At 35.1% G+C, this 23432-nt stretch overlaps 1 protein-coding gene across 1 annotated transcript in view; it reads right to left on the bottom strand.

The window, feature by feature from the left end:
• IQCM (IQ motif containing M) overlaps nt 1-23432 on the bottom strand; it is a gene marked incomplete at both ends in the record, with an annotated part of 348083 nt that overhangs the window by 264387 nt on the left and 60264 nt on the right. Inside the window, one exon of the mRNA XM_082838169.1 lies at nt 20287-20381. Coding sequence (XP_082694295.1) covers nt 20287-20381 — 95 coding nt within the window. The remainder of the gene's footprint in view (nt 1-20286; nt 20382-23432) is intronic.

Raw genomic sequence — 23432 nt, 5'->3', positions numbered from 1 at the left:
GGTTTTAGAGAACTGTTGGTGATATATATATTGTAATTTTTTTCTCCCACTCTGTGACTTGTCTTATTACTCTTTTTGGTACATTTGATGAATAGAAGTTCTTAATTTTGATATAGGTAAGTGAATCAGTTCTTTCACTTACATTTGGTGATATTGTGTCTTGTTTAAGAAATCCTCTCCTACTCCATGACCTTGGATATATTTCACTATATTGTCTTATAAAATTAAAAGATTAACAATTTTATTAAAATGTTATTCATGCAGAAAATTGAACATAAGAATTCAGTTTAGTAACTTTTCACAAACATCCTTGTTAACTATGACTAGATTAAGAACCAGAACATTTCTAGCAATCAGAAGCTCCCCTAATATTCCCCTTCAGTCACTACTCGCCAAGAGTGAGGTGATGTGAAATAGTTGTCTAGTTGTGCTTTTTTCTATAAGGATATTTATTCTAGTACAATGTATTGAAAATTCCCTTTTCTTCCCATGCATATGTAGTGCTACCTCTTTGGTATATCATGTATTTTTATATAAGGTATAGATCCCTTGGCAAACTCACAGCCCCAGCTTGGCCTGGTGATCACTGTCTGACAGCCCTAGAAATAGACACATCACACTCCAGACCTCCTGTCCACACTGGCTCTCCAACTCGCTCTGCTCATCTATCCTTGCCCAAAGTGGACACCAGGCCCGCCAGGCCTCTCACCCACGGCAGCATGCCCACTTCTCCTGCATGCCTGGTGTCTGTCCTTAACTGAGGCTCGCATGCAACTCAGAAGGCTGCTTCCTGCTCACCCAGTAACTGTAGACCAGCTATGGTCCAGCCACACAGGGAACTTCTTTGCCTGCAACAGGCTGCAACTACACCTTCTCCAGTCTTGGGGAGGGAGGTCCCTTCCAAATTCTTCCATCTCTGCATACTCTCCTTCAGCCTTAAAATACCCTATAGAATTCACTGACATCTCTTTTACCATGTCTTAATAACTCTTTATATTAAATTTCCCCAGTTTAAATCACTATGTAGTACATGTCTCCTGATTAGACTTAGAATAAAATAAATCCTTTATATTTCTGAAATATAAATTTTTAACATCCCCTGAAATATTAATTTATCCCTTGAATCCTTGATAGACTTTACCAGCAGAATCATTTGCCCTGGTAATTTGGGGAAAAATATTTTTCACAAAGATGTACTTTCTTCAATAATTGCAGAAGTCTTCAGGTTTTCTATTATTTTGTTAAGTTAGTTAGGGTAGTATATATTTTTCCAGAAACCTTCTTATTGTGTATAAGTTCTCAATATTCCCTTTCTTTTTCTGTTAAGTCTATTTCTATAGTTATATCACCTTTTATATTCTTAATATTGATAAAAGGATAAAAATATATATACTATATAAACAGAAGTCAAAAGAAAGCTGAAAAACCTTTTACTTCAACTTTTCTATAGTCTATATTTTAAATGTATCTCAAAAACAACATATAGTTGATTTTTTTCACCCTATACTCTGAAATTCTTTGACTTTTAACTGGAGTATTTTGTTCATTTTTGTTCAATGTATGTGATAATAATTATACATGAATATAAACAATAGTAATTTTTTACTTGTATCTACCTTCTAATTTTCATTTTCTATTTTACCACGTTCCTTTCCTCCCTCTTCTTGCCCTCATTTGTGTTATGTACTATGCTTAATGCTATTTTTAACTACTAGTTTAAAAGTTACACAATTATGAAAGTGATATTCTAGATATTAAAAAGTGAATACTTAACAAAAACTCTTCAGATATTGCCTCTGCCATATCCCTTAGATGGGATATCCTCTCCCTCTTGGACTCTGATCATTGGGATATTAGATCTCTTCATAGTATTTTCATAGTATCATTCTTGCCTTCTCTTCTGTATTTTGCAACTTGTCTTTCTATGTTGCATTCTGGATAATTTCTTCTAACCTTACTATCATTTCACTGGTTATCTCTTCTGCTGTAACCAATATGCTACCAAGTATGCCAATATAGTTATTGTGCTTTTATTTTCTAGAAGTTTTGTTGTTTTAATTTCAAATTTATGTCACTTTTTATAATTTCCTATTCTCCACAGATATTTTCAACTTCTCTTATTTCTTTAAATACACTAAGTATAGTCGTTCTAATATTTGACTCTGATAATTCCAATATGTGAATCTAAATGAGCCTGTTACTATTGTGTATTTTTTTAGCTGGTTTTTGTACCTTTTGCATTGTTTCTTTATGTGCTTAGATATTATGGACTCCTTGATCTTCATTGCCCTTAAAAATTAATTTAAGCTCCTTTCATTCAAGAGGGTTTACATTTCCTTCTGCCAGCAGCCTGGGGGCATTTCCAGTTGGAAATCATCTTAACCTAAGTTATAACTTGAGGCTCCCTGACTAAGCTAGGCTATGCATACACAAGGTACAAATCCATGCAAGACCCTGTGAGTGGCCACAACTCCTCAGGGAATGTTTCTTTTTTCACATTTTTAAAACGTTTTTGCTTTGGTTGGAGAAGAAATGGGATACATCCTAGATTGCTCTTACTGGCTTAATGTAGGGAGGCTCTTTTATAAAAGTCTCCAACATGGACAGGCCCTGAACCTTGACTCTGTCCTCCTTACATACACGCTTCCTCTTCCCAGGTGTCCAGTATCACAATGCTTTCATGGCATAAACAAGTTTCCCACTCGAATGTTCTGCTTCTCACTCTGGTTAATAGGTGGTCAATCAAAAATTGACCAGTGGAGTTCTCCACTGTCTTTTTAGTTCTTCAGTGATTTTTAAGATAATTTAAAAACGTAATTTATTTAAAATTTTTTTTTATTTCAAAATGGATGATTTACCCAAATAACATTTCTCTCCATTAACTGAAATAAATACCTCGTTAGAATTATTAAAGCCAAAATTTAATAGATTTTGTTACGCACAAACTAAAACAAGATACTATTCCAATATCCACAGTTCCTTGGTTAAATAACACTTTTTTAATAGTTTTATATAAGTATTTATCTGTCCATAAGTAGATAACTAAGCAATGTTGGCCTATATTTCTATCTCCTGAAATAATAATCACTGGCAGGTCTCCAAACACCTTTTTCCCAACTTAACAAAGACACAAATTTAAACACAGTATTAAAATAAGGAAATCAATATGTCTCAATGGTTCAATATAGCTGTTATAAAAAGCACAATGTGTTTTTAAGAATACTTTAGATTTGTTTCACAAAAATATTACTTATCTGTTAAAAAATAAATTGTGAGTTATAACAATCAGCTAATCCATTCTCTACCAAAAGATACTACCCCACATGTTATGGGTTAAATTGTGTCCTCCAAAAAGAAATGTTGAAGTCCTAAACACCAAATATCTCAGAACGTCATCTTTTTGGAAATAGGGTCATTGCAGACATGGTTAGTTAAATTCAGATGATGTCATACTAGAGTAGAGTGGGCCCTTAAATCCAGTATGACTCATGTCCTTATGAGAAGAGGAGAGACACACAGACCTAGTAGAACAGAGCTATGTGAAGTCAGAAGCAGAGATTGGAGTCATGCTGCCACAAGCCAAGGAATGCCTGGAACTATCAGAAGCTGGAACAGACAAGAAAGGGTCCCCCCTAGAGGCTTCAGAGGGAGCATGGCCCTGCCAACACTTTGGGTTTGAACTACAGCCTCCAGAACTGTGAAAGAATAAATTTCTGTTGTTTTAAACCACTCAGGTTGTGGTAATTTGTTATGGCAGCCCTAACAAATTAATACACCCTATTAAAATGTTATGTTTAATTTTACTCATCAGTAACTTCTGAAGAAATTATAAGACTATCATTTAACATAAAAGTACAGATAGGTAATAATAAGAGCTTTGTGTTGAACATTAATGTATGAACTGCAGATTTTTCAGGGAGGCTTGCTTCTTGGCATTTGCTTTAGTTACTCAAAATATTATCATGCCTTTTCATTTGTAAATTTTGGGGTAAAAATATAGTCTTTACCCCTTCTTCTCTTAGAAACAGTCCAAAAATAATAATAAAAATGAAAAAATCAGAAAAGCAAATTCCTGAGATGAAATGAGAAGACATCCACAACTCGGAAAAACATTATCCGAGAAAGAGCTTCCAAATACACATGAAAGTTAAATGAGAGTGGAAGAAAGGGCAGTTAAAGATGCCCATGGTTGCAGATCTCAGACAATGCAGAGAATAGCTCGCTACGACAAGTAGCCACAACCCGAGGAGCGAATCCCTTCGGAAGAACGGAACTGAGGTGCTTATTCTGACAGCAGAAGCACCGTGGACCACGTTCTTACAAGGTCTCAAGAAGTCAGGAAAGGGGGCTGAATGAGGAATCACACAGAGATAGGGCATATTTTCAGGACTCAACCTCCTTGTTGTGGGGGTAAGGAGAGACAGTCAGCAATGTGAGCTGTCCCTCAGAGTGGGCACAGAATGTTTGAGCGGGAAGTAGAGGCTAAAGGAACTCATATACAAACAGGGACCTGTGTCATTAGTGGTGTCTCCCATTAATCTGGAAAACTGCTCTGACCCCTGACATACACAAACCTCCAAAACTCCTACAAGTGGCTGGCACAGGAAGAACTCACCACAAAGTGAGTAATGAAAAAAAAAAAAAGGTATACAAAAAATACTGCAGAAACAAATAAAATGGAAAAGATGCTAAAAAATATGATGGATAAATACCACAAGAAAAATGTCTCCAGGGGTAACAAAAGGGATGAAAACTATTGCCACAAACAATGTAAACATTTTGACCAAACATATTGCCTAAGGTTTTTGGAGGGAAAAAAAGGTAATTGTTTCTATTAAATAACTCCCCCCCCTGCAAAGGAATGTAAAAGCTGAAGAAAGATATGGTCAGACAATAGAAATACCCATGTGAGTTGATGGAAAGAAATAAAGTCATTTGCAGAAATGAAGGTCTATGTCCTCAAGGGCATTATGCTAAGTGAAATAAGTCAGACAGAGAAGGAGAAATACTGTATGATGTCTCTTATATGTGGAATCTATGAATATATATATGTATATGTATATATATGCTAAGCTCACAGATATGGAGAATAGATTTGTGGCTGCCAGAGGCAGGGGATGGAGGGTGGAAGAAATAGGTGAACTGTTTTTGTTTTTTGTTTAGGTAAATTGAATTTTTTAAAAAAACAGAAATGAAGACTGACTATGGGACACTGAAAACAGGACTGATAGAAGAGAACAATGTGAAAAACAATAAAGACTTTAAAAGGATTACAAGAAAATGATACACATAGAGAACAGGCAAAGGAAGAAAAAAGAACAAAATAATAAAATAAAAATATATTAAGGACATAGTTTCAGGAGCAATTACCAAAATAAAATAAAATTAGGATCTTCAAATTGAAGGACATACTTTGTATCAGGAAAAAAACTGTCTCTGTTTGATGCTTATCGAAACATATCTCAGAAACATTATTAGAATGCAGAATTAAAGAATCTTTTGAATAGCCAGGCCAAAAGAACAATACGCCTATAAGAAGTAAAGCCACAAGCTAAAAGGCAGTGGAGAAATGTCTACACATTACTCAAGAAAAATGAGTGTAACGTAAGATTTTTATCCTAGCCTAGATGACACAACTAATAAATAACTAACTGAAATTTTAAGAGGGAAAAGAAGGTGGTAAATGATGTGAGTAGCTGATTCAACATCATTTATAGTCAAGGCGGAAAAGTACCATTTGGAATTAGTAAACTGCATGATCAAAAAGAGGTATATTTAAAGTATAAGGTATAGAGTAAGAGAAAAACACATATCTAACAAAATCTGGTGGTGGGTTAAAGAGAACGGAGGGAAGAATAAATAGATACATACAAATTCTGTTATTGTTCACAGGAGGGAGTCATAGTTATGTATAAAGAAAATATGTCTTCTACTCATGAAATATTAACTGCTATGGGAATTGACCTCCTGTCACAAACAATGAGAAAATTAGACAAAAGATTTATTATAAATATATGGTAATTAGGAGAGTGTAGTAGTACTCTTCCAAGGCTAGACAAACAGATTGATGGAACAGAAAAAGAGCACAGAAACATACCTATGAATATGTGGACATTTATATGGCAGAGGTGGCCCTGAAGACCACTAGGTAATGAAGGGATTTTTCAGTAAACATTTCTAGGACAATTGAGGGTCTCTATGAGAGGGGAGTGGGGGAGAACGGGGAGGGAATAAAACTCGATCCTCCTCTCACACCTTGCGCAAAAATCACTTCCAGTGTGCTTAAAAACCTAAATATATACATAAAAGCAATAAATAATTTAGAAGATAATAATGGACATTAATTCAATGATAGGTAGCAAAGAATTTCATATTTTAAAGACAAGATACAAAAAGAAATAGTCATAATGGAAACATTGATAATTTTCAATTCCTACTTATCAAGAGACACCATAAAAGAGTATATAAAGACAAACCATGTAAAGCAGAAACTAACACACCATTGTAAAGCAATTATACTCCAATAAAGATGTTAAAAAAAAAAAAGACAAACCATGGAGCTGGAGAAATTTTTTCAACACATGCAACTGACAAAGATGCAGTTTATAAAATTTTACAGAGTTTTTACAACTTAGTGAGAAAGACACTCAAAAGAAAATTGTAAAAGAAGCAACTAAACAAGATTTTTTTGAAAGAGGAAATCCACATGGCCAAGAAGCATATGTTAAGAATGCTCAATCTCATAAAAAATCAGAGAAATGCAAATTAAAATAAACAATTTTTAAAACACTGAATCCCAACTGATTGGCACAAATTTATGTGTTTAACAATTCTAAGACCTGAAGAGGTTGTGAAACAATGGGAATGTTTATTCTCTGCAAGTGTAAATGTGAATTAGCACTAATCTTGTAATACAGTTTGACATTATTGAGAAGTTGAAGGTATACATAATCACGAACCAGAAAATTCTCTCCTTGGTATAAACCCTAGAGAAAGTCCTACACATGAGCACCAGGAGATATACACAGTATGATTCATAACACTCCTAAAGTGAAAACAGCTCAACGTCCATCAAGAATAGACTAAAAACTTCATGATCTATTCCTAAAATGGTATACTGTACAGCAGTGGAAATAACAAACTACAGTAATATTTAGAAGCATGGACAAATTTTATAAGCAATGTTGACCAAAACAGGTAAAGCACAGAAAATACATGCAGTATGATTTAATTTACATAAATTTTTAAAATATGTACAAATAATTCACCATCACTCTGGATGGTAGAACTAGAGAGAAAAGCACAGACACTATTAACACAAAACTAAAGCTAGTGGTTAACTCTGAGGGGTGAATAAGAGTGTTCTTAGTGGGAAGAGAAATGGTGTGTGTGGAGGGGTGACTACTGGGCACTGACAGTGTCCTATTTTATGAGCTGCATAGTGCTTACACAGGATTAACTGTGTAACTGTGTAATTCTTCATCACATCATACCAGGTTTTCATTTATTCAGCTGTCTCTCTGTCTGTCATGGTGTGGTTTTATTTGCTATTTAATGTGCTCCCTTGAGCATGAGGACACTGGCTGGGCAAGCACAGACCCACATAGGTGTGCAGGCTGCGTACACCCATGGGGCCTTTCTTGCTCCTGCATCCCGACCCGCATCAGGGGCAGAGGGTGGCTGCAGTCACTGGGCTGGAACCTGGAAGTGGGTGGTCAAGACCCCATCCCGGTGGACAGAGAAGGGGCCGGGAGGTGGAACCAACTGGGAACTAAGGCTCCAAGCTTCCAGTGCATGTTCCATTATCCTATCAGACTCACTCACAAACCACAATTTTAAAGGTAAAATTATTAAGAATTTCACAATGGCAACCACAGAGCATTAAGGCCCAAGCACTTACCCCTTCTGAGTGTGTAGTCCTATGTGACTGAAGGGTCGCATACCCATGAAGCCAGCCCCACAACATACATATAATGTTTTCTGTTCATTTCTGCCTGTAGGTTATATTGCACACGCATGTGTGTGAGCCCTTCTATTTCCTTCTGCAAGTCCCGGAGCCCTGGGTCAGGCCTGAGTAGAAGGGAAGTGAGAAGATCTGAAGTCATTGTGTCATTAACGTTTTAAATTGGCTATCAGGCTGAAACTGATTTACCAGAATTGTTCCTATATCTAAATGTAGGCCTCCGTGTTTAAAGGCTGTTTTATAAATTAAGTATTTATAATTAAGATCACAGGCAATTAATTCCACAGCATGCTAAGCAACTGAACGTAATTGTCCTTGGCTCCACTTTTGATGCCAAGAACCTCCTACTCTCTGATTCTAGTTTCTTCCTTTCCACTCATATGTAACTGAAAAAAAGTACTATGTTTGGTGGGGTAATGAATAAGATCTAATAAAAGTGGACACAAATAGATTAAGTCATCTAATATGTGACTTAATTCAATTTCGGAAAAGAAAGGGGGTGAAAGGGAACCAATCAGGTGCTCAGCTTATGATACTTCAACACTTTCACAATAATTCTGAAAGGCAGATACAAATATCTCACCCCTACATAAAAGGACACAGATGTTAGGAAGAGTAAATACCCAATCCAAGGGCATCCAGCTAGTAAGTGGGTATACACATGGTTCTATCTGACTACAAATTTATCCTATTACCTTTCGTTGCTTCCTTTTTCTCTTTTTTAAAACATTTACTGTCCATTTACTATGTGCCAAGCATTATCACAGAAATGAGTGACCGAGATCTGGTGCAGCCCCGAATCCAAGGCTGTGCTGTCAGTATGGTAACAATGTGCCCATGAGCACTTGAAATGTGGCTAGTATGAATTGAGATGTACAGTTTGTTAAATTATGCACAAGATTTCAAAGACTTAGTAAGAAAAAAAAGGATGTTAAATATGTTAATAATTTTTCATACTGATTACATATTGAAATGATAAATTTTGTATATATGCTTTAGGTTAAATAAAAAGTGTGTTTAAAATTTCTTTCAGTTGCTTCTCTTTACTTGTTTAATGTGGCTACTAGAAAATTGTAAATTATAAGTGTTTCTCAAATTTTATTTTGACTGTACATCACTGGCCAAAAGATATTCTCTCAATCTTACTTCAGGATATATAAATGAATTGCCTATCTGTAATTTTAAAATTATAGGTTATAGCTCAAGATTATTTTGAATAAGAAATTTCATATTTGAATCAACTATATTTTGAGATTGTTTGAATAAGAAATATATGTAATTCACTGTGGAATACATCTTCCTCCCACCATCAATATTTATTGACTATATATCCCATCTCTCTTGAGATTTTTAAAATTGGCCTAAAATTAGCTAAAGCGTATTTGTTTTTCTTTTCCTGACAGAGTGTATGGTGAACAGAGAAATACCTGGATTCAAGACACAAGCATGCTTGTAATGGATTGAAAACAGTTTTTACACCCCACAAGTATCTCTTAGAGATTTCCTGAACACTTTTAATATCATAGCATGCATTCTCCCAGCATGAAAATTTCTGGTTGTTTAGAATTTGGTACATTAAAAATATTTTTCACATTTTCCTAAAAAAGATGAGGCAAGTTGTGTTTTCAGACAATAAAACACTTGTGCTTTTATGAAATGTCTGTTAACATGAGCAGTGGGGCATCATACAAGACAGCTATCTTTCCTATTATATTGTTACATACTGAAAAAGCAATACAAACCAATTTATAATTCAATATAAAGGCAGATGCAGTAACATCATTGATGAACTTTTAAGACTGACTGAAAATGCAATTTAAAAAAGTATGTAGAGTAGTAAGAAACAAAATTTAGACGGTATGGGATCAGATGGACTAAAACTGATTCAAAAATCACACAAATTTACACGAGCTTTCAGTCCATAACATTAAATGTACCACAAAACAGTCATTTTATAAGCTCATTGTATATTGAATCATTCTGTTCTGCCTTGAAATACAGCTTTAAAATATCCTAATTTTAGAGTTATAGAGCAAAATATTCATTGCTACATATAAGACAATATGAACATTTATAAAGCAAAACAGTAAAATGGAACAAGAACTGAGAATCAGAAGCCTGATACTGGTGAGACTTGAGCTAGTTGCAAGCTTCTTGATATTTAGTTTCTTCACCCGAAAGATGAGAAAAGTCAGACTAGCCATGCCTGAAAACCCCATCAGAATCAAGGAGACAACATATAAAAAGAAACTTATTACTAGTATATTATTATATTAAAAAGAAATTTGTTCTATTATTTTATTATACACACCTATCCTTCAGTTAATATTTTGAGTAGGCATTGTGGCAAAAATAATAAAAATATTTTAAATATCTTAAATTTCACTTTTTCAAATCACTTTTATAATCACCTTGGTATAAAATAATAACTGAAATTGCACTAATAAAAGAAAATATTTATGAGAAGGTACTTAATGATTACAGTAGAATTTGGAGAGATAGGTAAGGACAGAATTAAAAGGGCAACTATCAACAGTCTAAATGTACATAAGGCGACTCTCTTAGAAAAACTTGTGGTTACCAAAGGGGATAGTGGGGTGGGGGGGTATAAATTAGGAGTTTGGGATTAACATACACACAGGACTATATATAAAACAGGTAAACAACAAGGACCTACTGTGTAGCACAGGGAACTACATTCAATATCTTATAATAACCTATAATGAAAAAGAATCTGACAAAGAATATATATGTGTGTGTATATATATATATATATATATATTTGTATAACTGAATCACTTGAAACTAATGCAACATTGTGAATTAACTATACTTCAATAAAATAAATAAATAAATGTACACAAGACAAGCATCAACTACCTCCCACGCCACCTGTTATGATATAGTGGAAACTTGCATAAAACAATCTATTTAGAGATTTTACTATCTTAGATTTTGTTACTTTAAAAAATCTATTTTCCACTTCTGAAATGGGTTGAGACTCCCTCCCTCCCTCCCTCCCTCCCTCCCTCCCGTTCTTCCTTCAGCTGCCTTCACACAGTGTCAGAAGGCAGGAACAAAGAACATGTCTTTTCCTCCTCTGATACTGAGTGCCATGAACTGAACTGTGTCCCCACAAAACGTATGTGTTGAAGCCCTGCCCACCAATGAGACGGTATTCGGACATGGCATCTTTGGGAGATAATTAGGTTTAGATGAGATCATAAGTATGCGGCCCTCATGATGGGATTAGTGGATAGGAGAAGACCAGAGACTTCTCTCTCTTTGAATGTATGGTTTGAGGAAAGGCCAGGTGAGAAAACAGCTACAAGGCTGCAAGTCAGGAAGAGAGCTCCCATTAGAACCCAATCATGCTGGCACCCTGATCTCAGACCTCCAGCCTCTGGAACTGTGAGAAAATACGTCTGTTGTTTAAGCCACCGAGTGCATAGTATTTTGTTGTGGCAGCCCAAGCTAACTAGTACACTGAGTAAGCCCTGGAGGGGCAGGCAGGTGAAGAAGCTGGAGAGTTTGCTACCCGGGTACGTGGAGGAGAATTCTCTTACAATCACTGGGAAGAAATGAAATGGACATTTATATCCAATTAATGAAAGGAAATTAATAGACTTAATTAGAAAAAAATCAAAATTTGTATAGCCACTAGGTTTTAAAAAGATGCAAAGGGAACAAAATTGGAAGGAAATAAACAAGTTGTTAGTCATGGAGAGGGTGGTGGCACTAATGGACAAGTTTTTTCTTTTCTCCAAATGTTCTTTAGTATGATTATATGTATTTTTATAACAAAAAGAAATGAAAACTAAAAATTTGCTATTGATCTTAATATGAGTCTAATTGTGAGGGTTTCATTTTAAGCGATCTTCACAGGGGAACGAGGACTATTTATAAAACATTTTTTGAGATCTCATGTGTCTTCCACTTTCTATCGGCTATTTTTAAAGAAGGACTGATGTCCTCAAAAAACTCATCCATTTTACTGAGAGAAGACGGCATCACACTTACTAGATAACAATACCATATATAACAGAATTTAGAAAGTGTTCATTGTTATGAGTAAATGCTGAAGTAAAACCAAATAACAAATATTAGGGTCTCAAGGTGCTCAGTCAGAGCTGACCACAGCATGAAGATCAGGAAAATATAGCAACAGAAATTCATGAAATAGACAGCAGTGTACTATAGAGAAATTTGACAAAGCTAAAAATTTGGTTTAAATAAAAAAGAAAACAATAAAGTTAACTGACTTTAGCAAAACTGACCAAAGAGAAACAGGAGGAAGGAAGAGGGGGAGGGAGGAGGAGAGGGAGGTGGGGGAAGAGAGAGAGAGAGAGTGCCTAAATAATTAATATCAAAAATTAAAAAGAAGACATCAGTACAAACGTTACTGTGGACAATTTTATGGCAATACTTTCGACAATTTAGAATATCATTATAAACATAACTTACTAAAACTGAAAGAAGATGAAAACAAGCAAAATTGCAGGTCATTTCTCTCTTCAGTAAAAAGAAAAAACCCTCAAAAGAATATTAGCAAATTGAATTCATATTAGGTTTATTCCAGGGTTGAAGATTAGTTTAACATCTGAAAACCAATGAGTATAATTCACTACATTAAAAGAACAAATGAGGGGTTTCCCTGGTGGTGCAGTGGTTAAGAATTCTCCTGCCAGTGCAGCAGACACAGGTTCGAGCCCTGGTCCGGTAAGATCCCACATGCTGCAGAGCAGCTAAGTCCGTGCGCCACTACTGAGCCTGCACTCTAGAGCCCGTGAGCCACAACTACTGAGCCCGTGTACCACAACTGCTGAAGCCCGCGGGCCTAGAGCCTGTGCTCTGCAACAAGAGAAGCCACCACAATGAGAAGCCTACACACCGCAACAAAGAGTAGCCCCCGCTCACCGCAACTAGAGAAAGCCCGCGCACAGCAACGAAGATCCAATGCAGCCAAAACTAAATAAATAAAATAAATAAATTTATTTAAAAAAAAAGAACAAATGAGGGAAATCATACAATCATCTTAAGAGATAAAGAGAAAATCATTTCATAAAGTACAACATCGATTCATGATAAACTCTTAGCAACCTAGGAACTTTTTAGTATAAGAAGGAGAGTCTATAATAAACACAATACATTATACTTAATGCTAACATATATAATAACTCCTTCTGAGATAGGAAATGAGACAAGAAACCTTCTCACCACTTCTATTTTACATAGTGTAGGAAGTGTTCACTACCACAATAAGGTAAGAAAAAATAAATAAAAGCTCTAGAATAGGAAGGAAAGAACAAAAACTATCATCATTCATGGACAACATGATTGTGTATATAGAAAGTCTAAAATGAGCAATATATACACCAGATAAACTACTAGAAGTAGTAAGTTAATTTATAAAAGCCATAAAGATATAAGGTCCGTGCAAAAAAGATCAACTGGATTTCTATATTCCAGAAAAGGGGGTAGGGATAAAATAAAATTTTAGACACCATTTAAAATAGCATCAAAAACATCAAATGCATAGAAATAAATCTTTTTTTAAAATGCAGAATATTGTAAAATATTATTGAGACAGTTCTAAGAAGGCCTAAATAAAAGGAAGGATATTTCATATCCATCTGTATTTCATTCTAAAAATTTGTTTTTCTCAATTCTTAATCTACCTGGAGGCAGGTATATCTAAATAAACATTATCTTTAATAATTAATAATAATTATGGCATGGCTTGTGGGGTTAAAGTTTTAAAAAAGAGAAAATTGAAATAATGGAAAATGATAGTAAGAAATTCAAAACGGAGGAAGAGCAAATCTAAAGTGCTTCATAGCCCTTTTATTATCCCGGAGAGGATAAGATTTTTGCTAAATTTTACTGTATTTGAATCAATATTATTTGTTTATCAAAGACACCTTAAATAAAGTGAAAAGACTAGCCACAATATAATTAACAAAGGATTAGTACCAAGAATGTAACAGAATTCCTCCAAATCTGGGGTGGAAGCAAAGGGATAGAATTTGCAAGAGGCACGGTAGATGATAGTTTCTGTCAATATTATAGTTTTGGGCCTGAGGGATGATTTTATTTGTGTTCATGATAATACTAAATAATACAAAAAATAAATTAAAGAGGGCAATTCATGGACAAGTGATGATAATGCATCATGAAACAGTAATTTCTATTAATCTAATTCTAGATACCTGAGGCCAGACAACAAATACATGCATGTACAATAAATGCTGATAGATACGTAGATAGATAGATAGACAGACAGGAAAACAGAGAAAAGTGATGCCAGTTTTTTTTTTTTTTAAACTAGGAAAGTTCTAGGCCACCAGGAATAAGTATAAGCCCTAAAAAACAAATTAATCTAAGGAACATTAAACCCCTATGGAATCAGGCTTTCTTATATTTTCTGCTTTTATTATTTTTGTCCTTTCCTGGCAGTTCAGCCAGGTTACTAAAGTTATTTTTTAATATTTAACTAGAAATTTTAGGTGTCCTGTACCCAGAAGTCTCTCCTTACATGGTTGTTCACGATATGCTCAGAAACATGCATGCACACGTGCACACACACACACACACACACACAGCTGTATTTTTTCTAACTGTAAGTTTTTTATTCAAAATGACAAAAACATATTTGAGCTCCATTGGTGAAAATATTTATTCTGATAAATTAGATAACTTTCCTCATTGAATAGAAAAAATAAACATGAAAATTTTTACCACTCTTTTAGAAAATAAAATAGCAGTTATCTTCATTCATCCAACAAAATATAGTGAGCACTTCCTATGTTCCAGGAATGATTCTGGGTCCAAGGGATTTATTAATGAATTAATCAGTCAAAACTATCTGCATTCATGGAGATTACATTATAGCAGGAGTAGACAAAACCAGATAAGTAAGTAGGCAATATGTCCTGAGGACTTAAATGTTAGAGATCAAAATAAAGCAGGATTGGTAAATGGGGCTGGGTGGGGGGTATAGTTGCTACTATAATAGGCTGGTCAGGGATGGCTTCACTGATCTGAAGGCATCTAAACAAAGCCCAGAATTTGTAATGGAGTGATGCTGTGACGTCTAAGGTAAAGAGCTTTCCAGGCAGAAAACAACATGTACAAAGTTCCTGAGTCAGACATGTTAAGTTCGAAATGCGTAATAAAAACCCAGGCAGAAATGTTGATTAAGCATTTGAATGTGAGCTGGAATTGAGGAGAATGACCAGGCTGGAGATATAAATTTGAGTCATCTGCATATAAATGGTAGTTAAAGCTATGGATTAGATAAAATTACCAAGAGAATGAGTATAGCTCGAGAAAAAATTCAAAAATTAATCTCCAGGCCTATGAACATTGGGGGTCCCCAGACACCCAGTGGGAGTTAAAAAAAATGTTGGAGTTTAGAAGGTAGTCTGGTTGACTGGTAGTGCTCTTCAAAATGAGATTTTGGAACTATTTCAAAGGTCTCTAGGCCATAACTTTCAGAGAATATATATATATATATACACACACACACACACACATATATATGTATATGTGTGTGTGTGTGTGTGTGTGTGTGTATATATATATATATATATATATATACACATACATATGTGTATATAGTATGAAAGGCACCAAACTCATTGGAGGAGAAGAACTCAAGGAATCAAGAAGCCAATGAGTTACAGAGCTCATTTATTTGGATACCAAAATCACAAAGAGTTATTACAAGACTAGAGCTAGTAAAAGTTACAAGGATCCAAGGGCTAAATTCTTTAGGATATGAGAGAATGGATACAAATCAATAGATTACAGTAGGAAGGAGAGGTAATGAAGGATATCATTTGATGACATGATATTCAAAGCTGGGAGATTTAGTGAAGAGGGAGGGAGAATGGTCTAGAAACTTCATGAGGAATAAGGAGATCACCTCACCATCTCCAGTCCCAGAGACATGAAGCATGAGAGAGAGAGAAGACCATCACCTCTTAAGAGAGCAGCAGAGAAATAAATGTCCTGAGGGTTGGGGACAGAGCACAGATTTCAACTAGACCAAGAAGGTGAAAGGAACACTTAGAAGAGGTTAAGGATTCAGGATTTTTGCTGGCTACTGGCTAGCAGTTCAAGGATAACAGTAAACAGGTTTCAGAGGTGGAAAGGGTGAGGGATAAACTCAGAGAAGAAAGACATACAGAATTATATAGATAGTGGGGTTTTGATGATAAGAGTTGACCTGGAAGTCCTTGGTGTCTTGTGGAGACTAATATAGACAGAGTTAAAGGACATATTTAATAAGATTCATCCTGAGGGTCTCAAGGCTGTGAACCTAGCAAGTAGGGAGAGGTAAGAAATCTTGCCAAGAGCAGAGTCTGGGGGGATTGGTCCTCTTCTCTCCTGCCAATGATTATGTAGAGAGGTTTTAATATCTGAGAAGCAGCCATACAGGAAAAGGACATTTTCTAACCTTTCATCCCTTTCATTGAGGGCAGTTTCATTCTTTCCTTGAGGATGACAGAGAACTGAAAGGATCTGTACCAGGCCACACAGAGAACTGGTTCTTATGGAGAGCAACGTGGGCTTCTTTGACACATGGCCACCTTCCTAGAACTCTCTTTGATAAAGTCTGTTAAAGAGTTTCTACCATGGGCCTATTCCATTAGAATCATAAAGATGGGGAGAAAAATCACCAGTGAAAGGTGTGCTTGAGAAATATCATTTTAAGAATGACCTTCCAAATTCACTGAAATAGGAGGGCAAACAGGCAGAGTCAAGGTCTAGAATAGGATGTGAACAATGACAATGGCAAAAATAGTTGAATCCAGGAAAGGCTGCCATGATTGTGTTTATACAATAACCATAAACCTCACTTCCTGAGTTCAGTGCTTTGATAGTGTAAGGCAAAGTCGTAATGAGGTGTGTCTTGTGCTTCTAGTAATACGTCCTTTAGGACAGGGTCAAAGCCTTTTCAAGTGTATCATGCTTTACTATGTATATCAAGGGAACTGTAGCTAAGAATTACAGCTCAATTTATTAAGCACTAGGATGTATGATATATACTTCACAAGCATTATCAAAAAAACTTTAGGTAGGTATTGTTATTATTCCCAATTTAACCAATGAGGAGACTGAGTCACAGAGTGATTAACTTGAATGAGGTTTCCCAGCTAGAAACTGGCAGGGTCAGAATTCTAACCTCATTAGAGTAACTACAATAACTCCAGTGCCTTCACTCTTAATCACTGTGCTATACTGCTTTAAAAGGCAAGGCTTCAAGCAGTATAAGGTACATACATTTACATATATAATATTATAAATATATTATTATTATATACTATATATCAAAAGGATAGAAATCATGACTTTGTCTTAATTCCTATGTTCTAATTTCCTCTCCTTTTTCCTTTAATAAGAATAATTTATTTATCCTAAAAAAAAACTGGGCAACTTTAAGAGCCCAGTAAATTACCATACACCCCAGAGAAAACCACAAGATCTATATTCTCTCACAATTTAAGCAACATTCTGTTGTTAAACAGACCTCAGTGGCTGTTTCAGACATTCAGTGAAGCTGTAACTTACTAAACAGAGTTACAATAATATGTGGATAAAAGGCTTTGTTGTACAAATTTTTAGACTCTAGTCTCAAAATGAACTAAAAAATTAGCAAGCATAAAAAATATATTCATTATTTCTTCACCCAAGACACAAAGCCAGGACCACACCTAGGTTATTCAAAAAGAAAATCAACATTTTTCACATTTTACTAGTAGCTTACATAAAATAAGTTTCTGGCCACAGGTCCTCAGATATTTCTGCCCTTATTTTTAAAAATGTTGCAATTATAAAAGAGCAATTTAGCTTAAAATCAAACAAAATAAAACAAAAACCTCACATACAACAAAGCAGTGATGAAATTCCCATTCTTACTTGATTAAAAATACCTTTCATTTTAAGGAAAAAAGAATAGCTACCCTGTAGCATTTGGAAATAATGATTTTTACTGCCATTTTTTATACTTTTAGCCTGTTTAACTTTAAATTTCCCATGAGGTTTATGAGTATTGAGAGACTTACATCATAAAACTAATAATCTGCCCAACAATTTGGTTTTAAATCATGTAAAGTACACTGCATAACATTTTACTTATTTTTATGGTATCTGAGCAGTCTACATAAAATCAGCATAAATAAGAACTATAAAAAGATAGTGTCCAGTGTTATTCTTTTGCATGTTTATATTCACTGCTGTTATTATTGTATTTTATTTTCCCAAATTCTTTTTTCTTTTATCAGTTATCAAGTTTTAGCTTACTGTATAGAAACAGACACATAGATACATACAGAAGTATATTCCATTTGAGTGGCTTCTCCTATTAATTTATCTTCATTCATTCATACATTCATTTAACAAATGTTTATTAATGCCCAATATGTGGCAGTCACTGTGATAAGTATATGAATTCTTTAGCTTTCATGAAGCTATAGTTCTATTAGTAAATATTTCAGATATTTCAGCAGAACATTTTTGCACAGCTAGAACCTTTAGCAAATCTCAAAACATATCATGTAGGTGCCAGCCTTACACTCACAATTTCATAATAATCTATAGCTAGTAACTGGGATTCTCTCAACAAATATTTTAGAAGAAAGGTCTTCTATCTTATCTTTAGCACTAAATGAACAGTGGTCAAGCTCCTGTATAGTAAGCTCCACATATACAGAGAAAGAAGACTCACATATCTACTTTCAAACTAAAGCCATGAGAATTACCAAACACTTCAATGGGCTAATAGGCTCCTCCACAAGGGAAAGACACATGTGATTTACCTGAGGTGGATGGTATTTGAAAATAGAGGCTTTTATCAACCCTTAGGATGATCCTGAATAAACTCTAAATGTCACACAATTAGTAGAATTTTGACTATGTCGTAGTTAAGGGCTGTAAACATCAGTTTTCAGGGTCATCGGGTTGGTTTTTTTTTTAATATTTTATTTGTTTATCTTATTTATTTTGCTACATCGGGTCTTAGTTGTGGCACACAGAAATTTCGTTGAGGCATGTGGGCTCTTCGTTGCAGCGGGCGGGCTTCTCTCTAGTTGCAATGTGTGGTTTTCTCTCTCTAGTTGTGGCACACAGGCTCCAGAGCATGTGGGTTCTGTAGTTTGCAGCACGCAGGCTCTCTAGTTGAGGCACAAGAGCTCAGTAGTTGTGGCGCACGGGCTTAGTCGCCCTACAGCATGTGGGATCTTAGTTCCCCAACCAGGGACCAAACTCGTGTCCCCTGCATTGGAAGGCAGATTCTTTACCACTGGACCACCAGGGAAGTCCCTAGGGTTATCAGATTTTAAGACTGTTATCTATTAAAACTATTTCACCACCAGACCCTGTACCATATGAGGAATTTTTGGTAGCACTTACCTCTTCACATACATACTTAATGCTAGACTCAACTGAGACCCACACATTATTCTACTACCCTGGGGCTTCAAATTATCTGATCAAGCCTTAAAAGAACTTAAGCTATGGACAAATACAATAAGTAAATATTTTAAATAGACCTATTGTATGTGTTCAAGATTCTGACATTATATTCACAAACAGTAATAGTTTGGATGAATATTGGTTCGATTAATAAAAATGTGTTTGATGAGCCTCCAGTTGATGTTTAAATTCCTTCTGTAATAATCCAAACAAATAAAGGCTGGTAAAATTGTAGATGGATAAAGGAAATTTTAAACAAGAGTGCCTTGAGAAACCAAGGAGGAGTTTATTCTGCAGATTTTCAAAAATGCATTCCAAAATCAATCAAAGTCCCACCCTACAAGAAGAGTTTTCTCTTAATGACAGCCTGAAGCTCAAGAACATGACTAACAAGTTAAAAAGAGGGAAAACTACAAAATCGTTTTTGAATCAACAGCCCCCAAGGTCATCACATAGCTCACCAAGTTCCAGAGTTGCTCAATCACACTTAAGGGACATAAGAGGGTCATCTATATTTTCTTTTGAAGAAATACATATTTTTTTAAAACAACAAAAACTCAACTATAGAGACACATTTAAAATTATAAGAATTTATCCTTATAATTTCCTAAAACCTTCAATATTTACACACATTAAAAAAAATTCAATCTCTAAAGTTCAAATAAAGGAGCTAAAAAATTAGTTATTAGTGGTTGTTTCCGAAATCTCTATCTTGTGACACATTATTTGAAATGAAATATAAAGGAAATGACTGTTCAATACCAGCTGTTTGACTTTGCATTTTAAATGAATACAAAATAATGAAAGTCACTGTGTTGCTACCACACTTAAGCAGTATGACTCACCATTTTCTGTCAAAAGCCCCATGGAAGAGGAGGTCATGGGTTGTGAGTGCAAGCCAAGGTTGATGATGGGGAAGGCACAAAATGAGTCCACCATTCTGTTTCCAAAACATGAAGGTAGAGCTTTGAGTGATTTACTAGTAATCAAACTTTCTAGACTAATGTTACAGGATTAGATGCTAATCATGGAGAGAAACCTCATCTCCTATCGACAGAGACTATGACTATTGTATCATCAGGACCCTCACTGCAGAGTAAGGGGCACATGGTAGGCCCTCTATAAATATTTATTATTGAATGAAGACAAAATAATACCAAATTTTGCTGGATCTAAGCAGGGATAACATAGGAACATTTGCTTTCTGAAAGAAAAATTCTAATAAAAATCAGAAAAATGAACATGCATCATATCTATTTCTTCTGTTTTGCAAGAGATTTTAAGTAATATGTTTTCCTATCATGACTTGGAGAGCTTCAACCAAGTCAGCTGAATCAAAAAACGGGCACCATGTAGCAACTTTAGAAAATGTAAATAAGCAAAAGTAAGAAAATAAAAATTACCCCTAGTTCACTACCCTAGTACATGAATAATAATTGCAAAGCCTTAAATGCTTCCTATGAGCTGAGCACTATTCTAAGCCCTTTATGTGTCTTACCACATTTAGTACTCACAACAAGCCTCTGAATATTTACTATTATTATACTCATTTTATAAAGGAAGAGACTAAGAGATTTAGGGGTTAAATAGTATATAGTGCAGATTACTCCAGCTACAAATGGGTAGAGCCAGGATTTGAATCCAGGCAGTGGGATTTAAGGAACTAAGTAAGCGCCTTATTACTACTTTATACTCACTCCATTTGTCATGATTAACATGTGTAATATACCCCACACCTTCTCTATGTTTAGGTGTACATAAATGTACATGAACTTTTTAGCTTATTTTTTATACGTGATAACATATAGTGAATATATTTCTTTGTAAATGCACAAAGATACACGTCATTATTTTGGTATAGAAATGCAATTGCTAGTTCAAATATTAAAGAAATGTTACATAAATTTTTAGGATTTTAAAACATTCTACCCATCAAAAAACTAGGGTCTATGAAGAAAGTCTGTGACTGTCCGCTTTTGAGTTTCATATCTGGCATATAGTAGGTGTTCAATAAATAGTAAATAAATGAGTGACTTATAGGATCCATTAGTCTGTCACTCATGTGGTCACGTTTATGCAGTTGGCCAAAGAACTGAGGTACCCCTTATATGACAAAATCACATTGTCAAGGGAAAATACGAGAGGTTTGAGTATGCAGGCAGCTTTGCAAAACTCCATTTGAAATTCTAGAATTTTATTTATATGATCAAGAATGGGATCAACATACATAGTTGTAGTTTGCTTTGCTTCCTTATAACTAGTCCCTGGTTAACTATTAGTTAAATCTCCAAATTAGAACTATTAATTGCATTTTTCAATGATTCCCTATTAATGAAAGATTCTAACAGAAGTAGACCACAATTCGTTCACTTAAGCAAAATATTGTGCAAACACTAAGGTGAAATACCAGAGTTGTTTCAACACAAATGTGAAATGCCATGAGGAATTCTATCATTATTTTATAATACCCTCATTCTGCTATTAAATTGATCAGAATAACCTAAATACAAATTGTTATGTAACACATAAGAAACTCCCACTGATCACAAAACTACGGGAAGAAGTTGAGGCTCACTTGCCTGAAATACAGAATGCGTTTACAGAAATGCAGCTGTCATACCTTCAAATGTACCAAATATTATTAACTAAAAAATTAGCTCTAATAAATAAATGCATAATAAATAAATTTCCTTGATGGAAAATTAATATTTAGAATGCACTCACATTTATCATTATTGAAATAAAAAGAGTATTTAATGTATGACAATTAATCTTTGAAGTTAGAATTCAAAGGTGTATTGAAGAACTTCAGTTCCTTAAGCTTAAACTTGAAACTGCAGAAGTATTTAATTTTGTTTTCCTTTGCAAGTCAAACATAGAGAAATTTGGGAAAAGGAAAAAAAAACATACATTTATAAGATTCCATCATATTTCTTCATGTATTTTCCAAGGAAATTTCTTTTGTTGGGTCAATATTTTTATGGTCTACCTAAAAATATTATGTGTCACCTTAAAAATTAGTGTTTTCCACAGCATCTTCTAGGAAATTAAAAGTCGTTTCTGTACAACTCCTCTCTCTGGGTTCTATTTGTCTTGAACAGAAACCTTTCCAGGGTCTCACAAAGAGTTGGGCAGTTCATGCTAATTAGTCCGAAAGCCTTCCCTGCATTGTTAACAACCCCCTACCTGATTTCCTGACTGATTCCATTTTCCTTTCTGTTGCTTATACCCTCATGGCTAAGTCACTTCTAACATTTATGAAAAGAAGCCAACTGCTGTGGCAGGAAACAAGTTACCGCCATAAGTTAGCTATAAATAAAGACAAGGCAGGGCTTCCCTGGTGGCGCAGTGGTTGAGAGTTCGCCTGCCAATGCAAGGGGCGTGGGTTCGTGCCCCGGTCCGGGACGATCCCACATGCCGCGAGCGGCTGGGCCCGTGAGCCATGGCCACTGAGCCTGGGTGTCCGGAGCCTGTGCTCCGCAACGGGAGAGGCCACAACAGTGAGAGATCCGCATACCGCATAAAAAAAAAAAAAAAAAAAAAAAAAAAAAGACAAGGCAGCCTTAGTGGATTGAAGTTCAGTCTCTATGTACCCCAGGCTGTCATTGAAGTACTTGCTCTTAGTTTCAAAGGGTGTTGATCTTCCTCATTAAGCAGGATTTGTTTTCATTAAACATGGATTGTTAGGATGTCAAGAGATCTTTATCTTTCACCAGTTGCTGAAGAAACAATTCTTTGGGAAATACTCAACTCTCTTGAGAAAGACATACTGAAAGATGTTAAACCTGATCAGGTTTATTAATGAGTGCTCTAATTTTCCCTAAATTATCACTATTCTTCCTTGGATTACAGCCCCATCTAAATATACTGAAAATGGTAGTTTTTCAACATTAGTTCAGTTAGCTTTTCTAGTTTTAAAGTTTAGCTGAAATTATAAACTGTTTGGTTAAATTGCTATATTAACTACTCTTTTAGCAGGTAACACTCTGCT

Source organism: Leucopleurus acutus (genome assembly GCF_964270905.1).
Source record: "Leucopleurus acutus genome assembly, chromosome: 4".
Taxonomy (NCBI): domain Eukaryota; kingdom Metazoa; phylum Chordata; class Mammalia; order Artiodactyla; family Delphinidae; genus Leucopleurus; species Leucopleurus acutus.
Note: the sequence above shows the minus strand (reverse complement) of the source record. Positions and strands in the feature narration are given on the sequence as shown.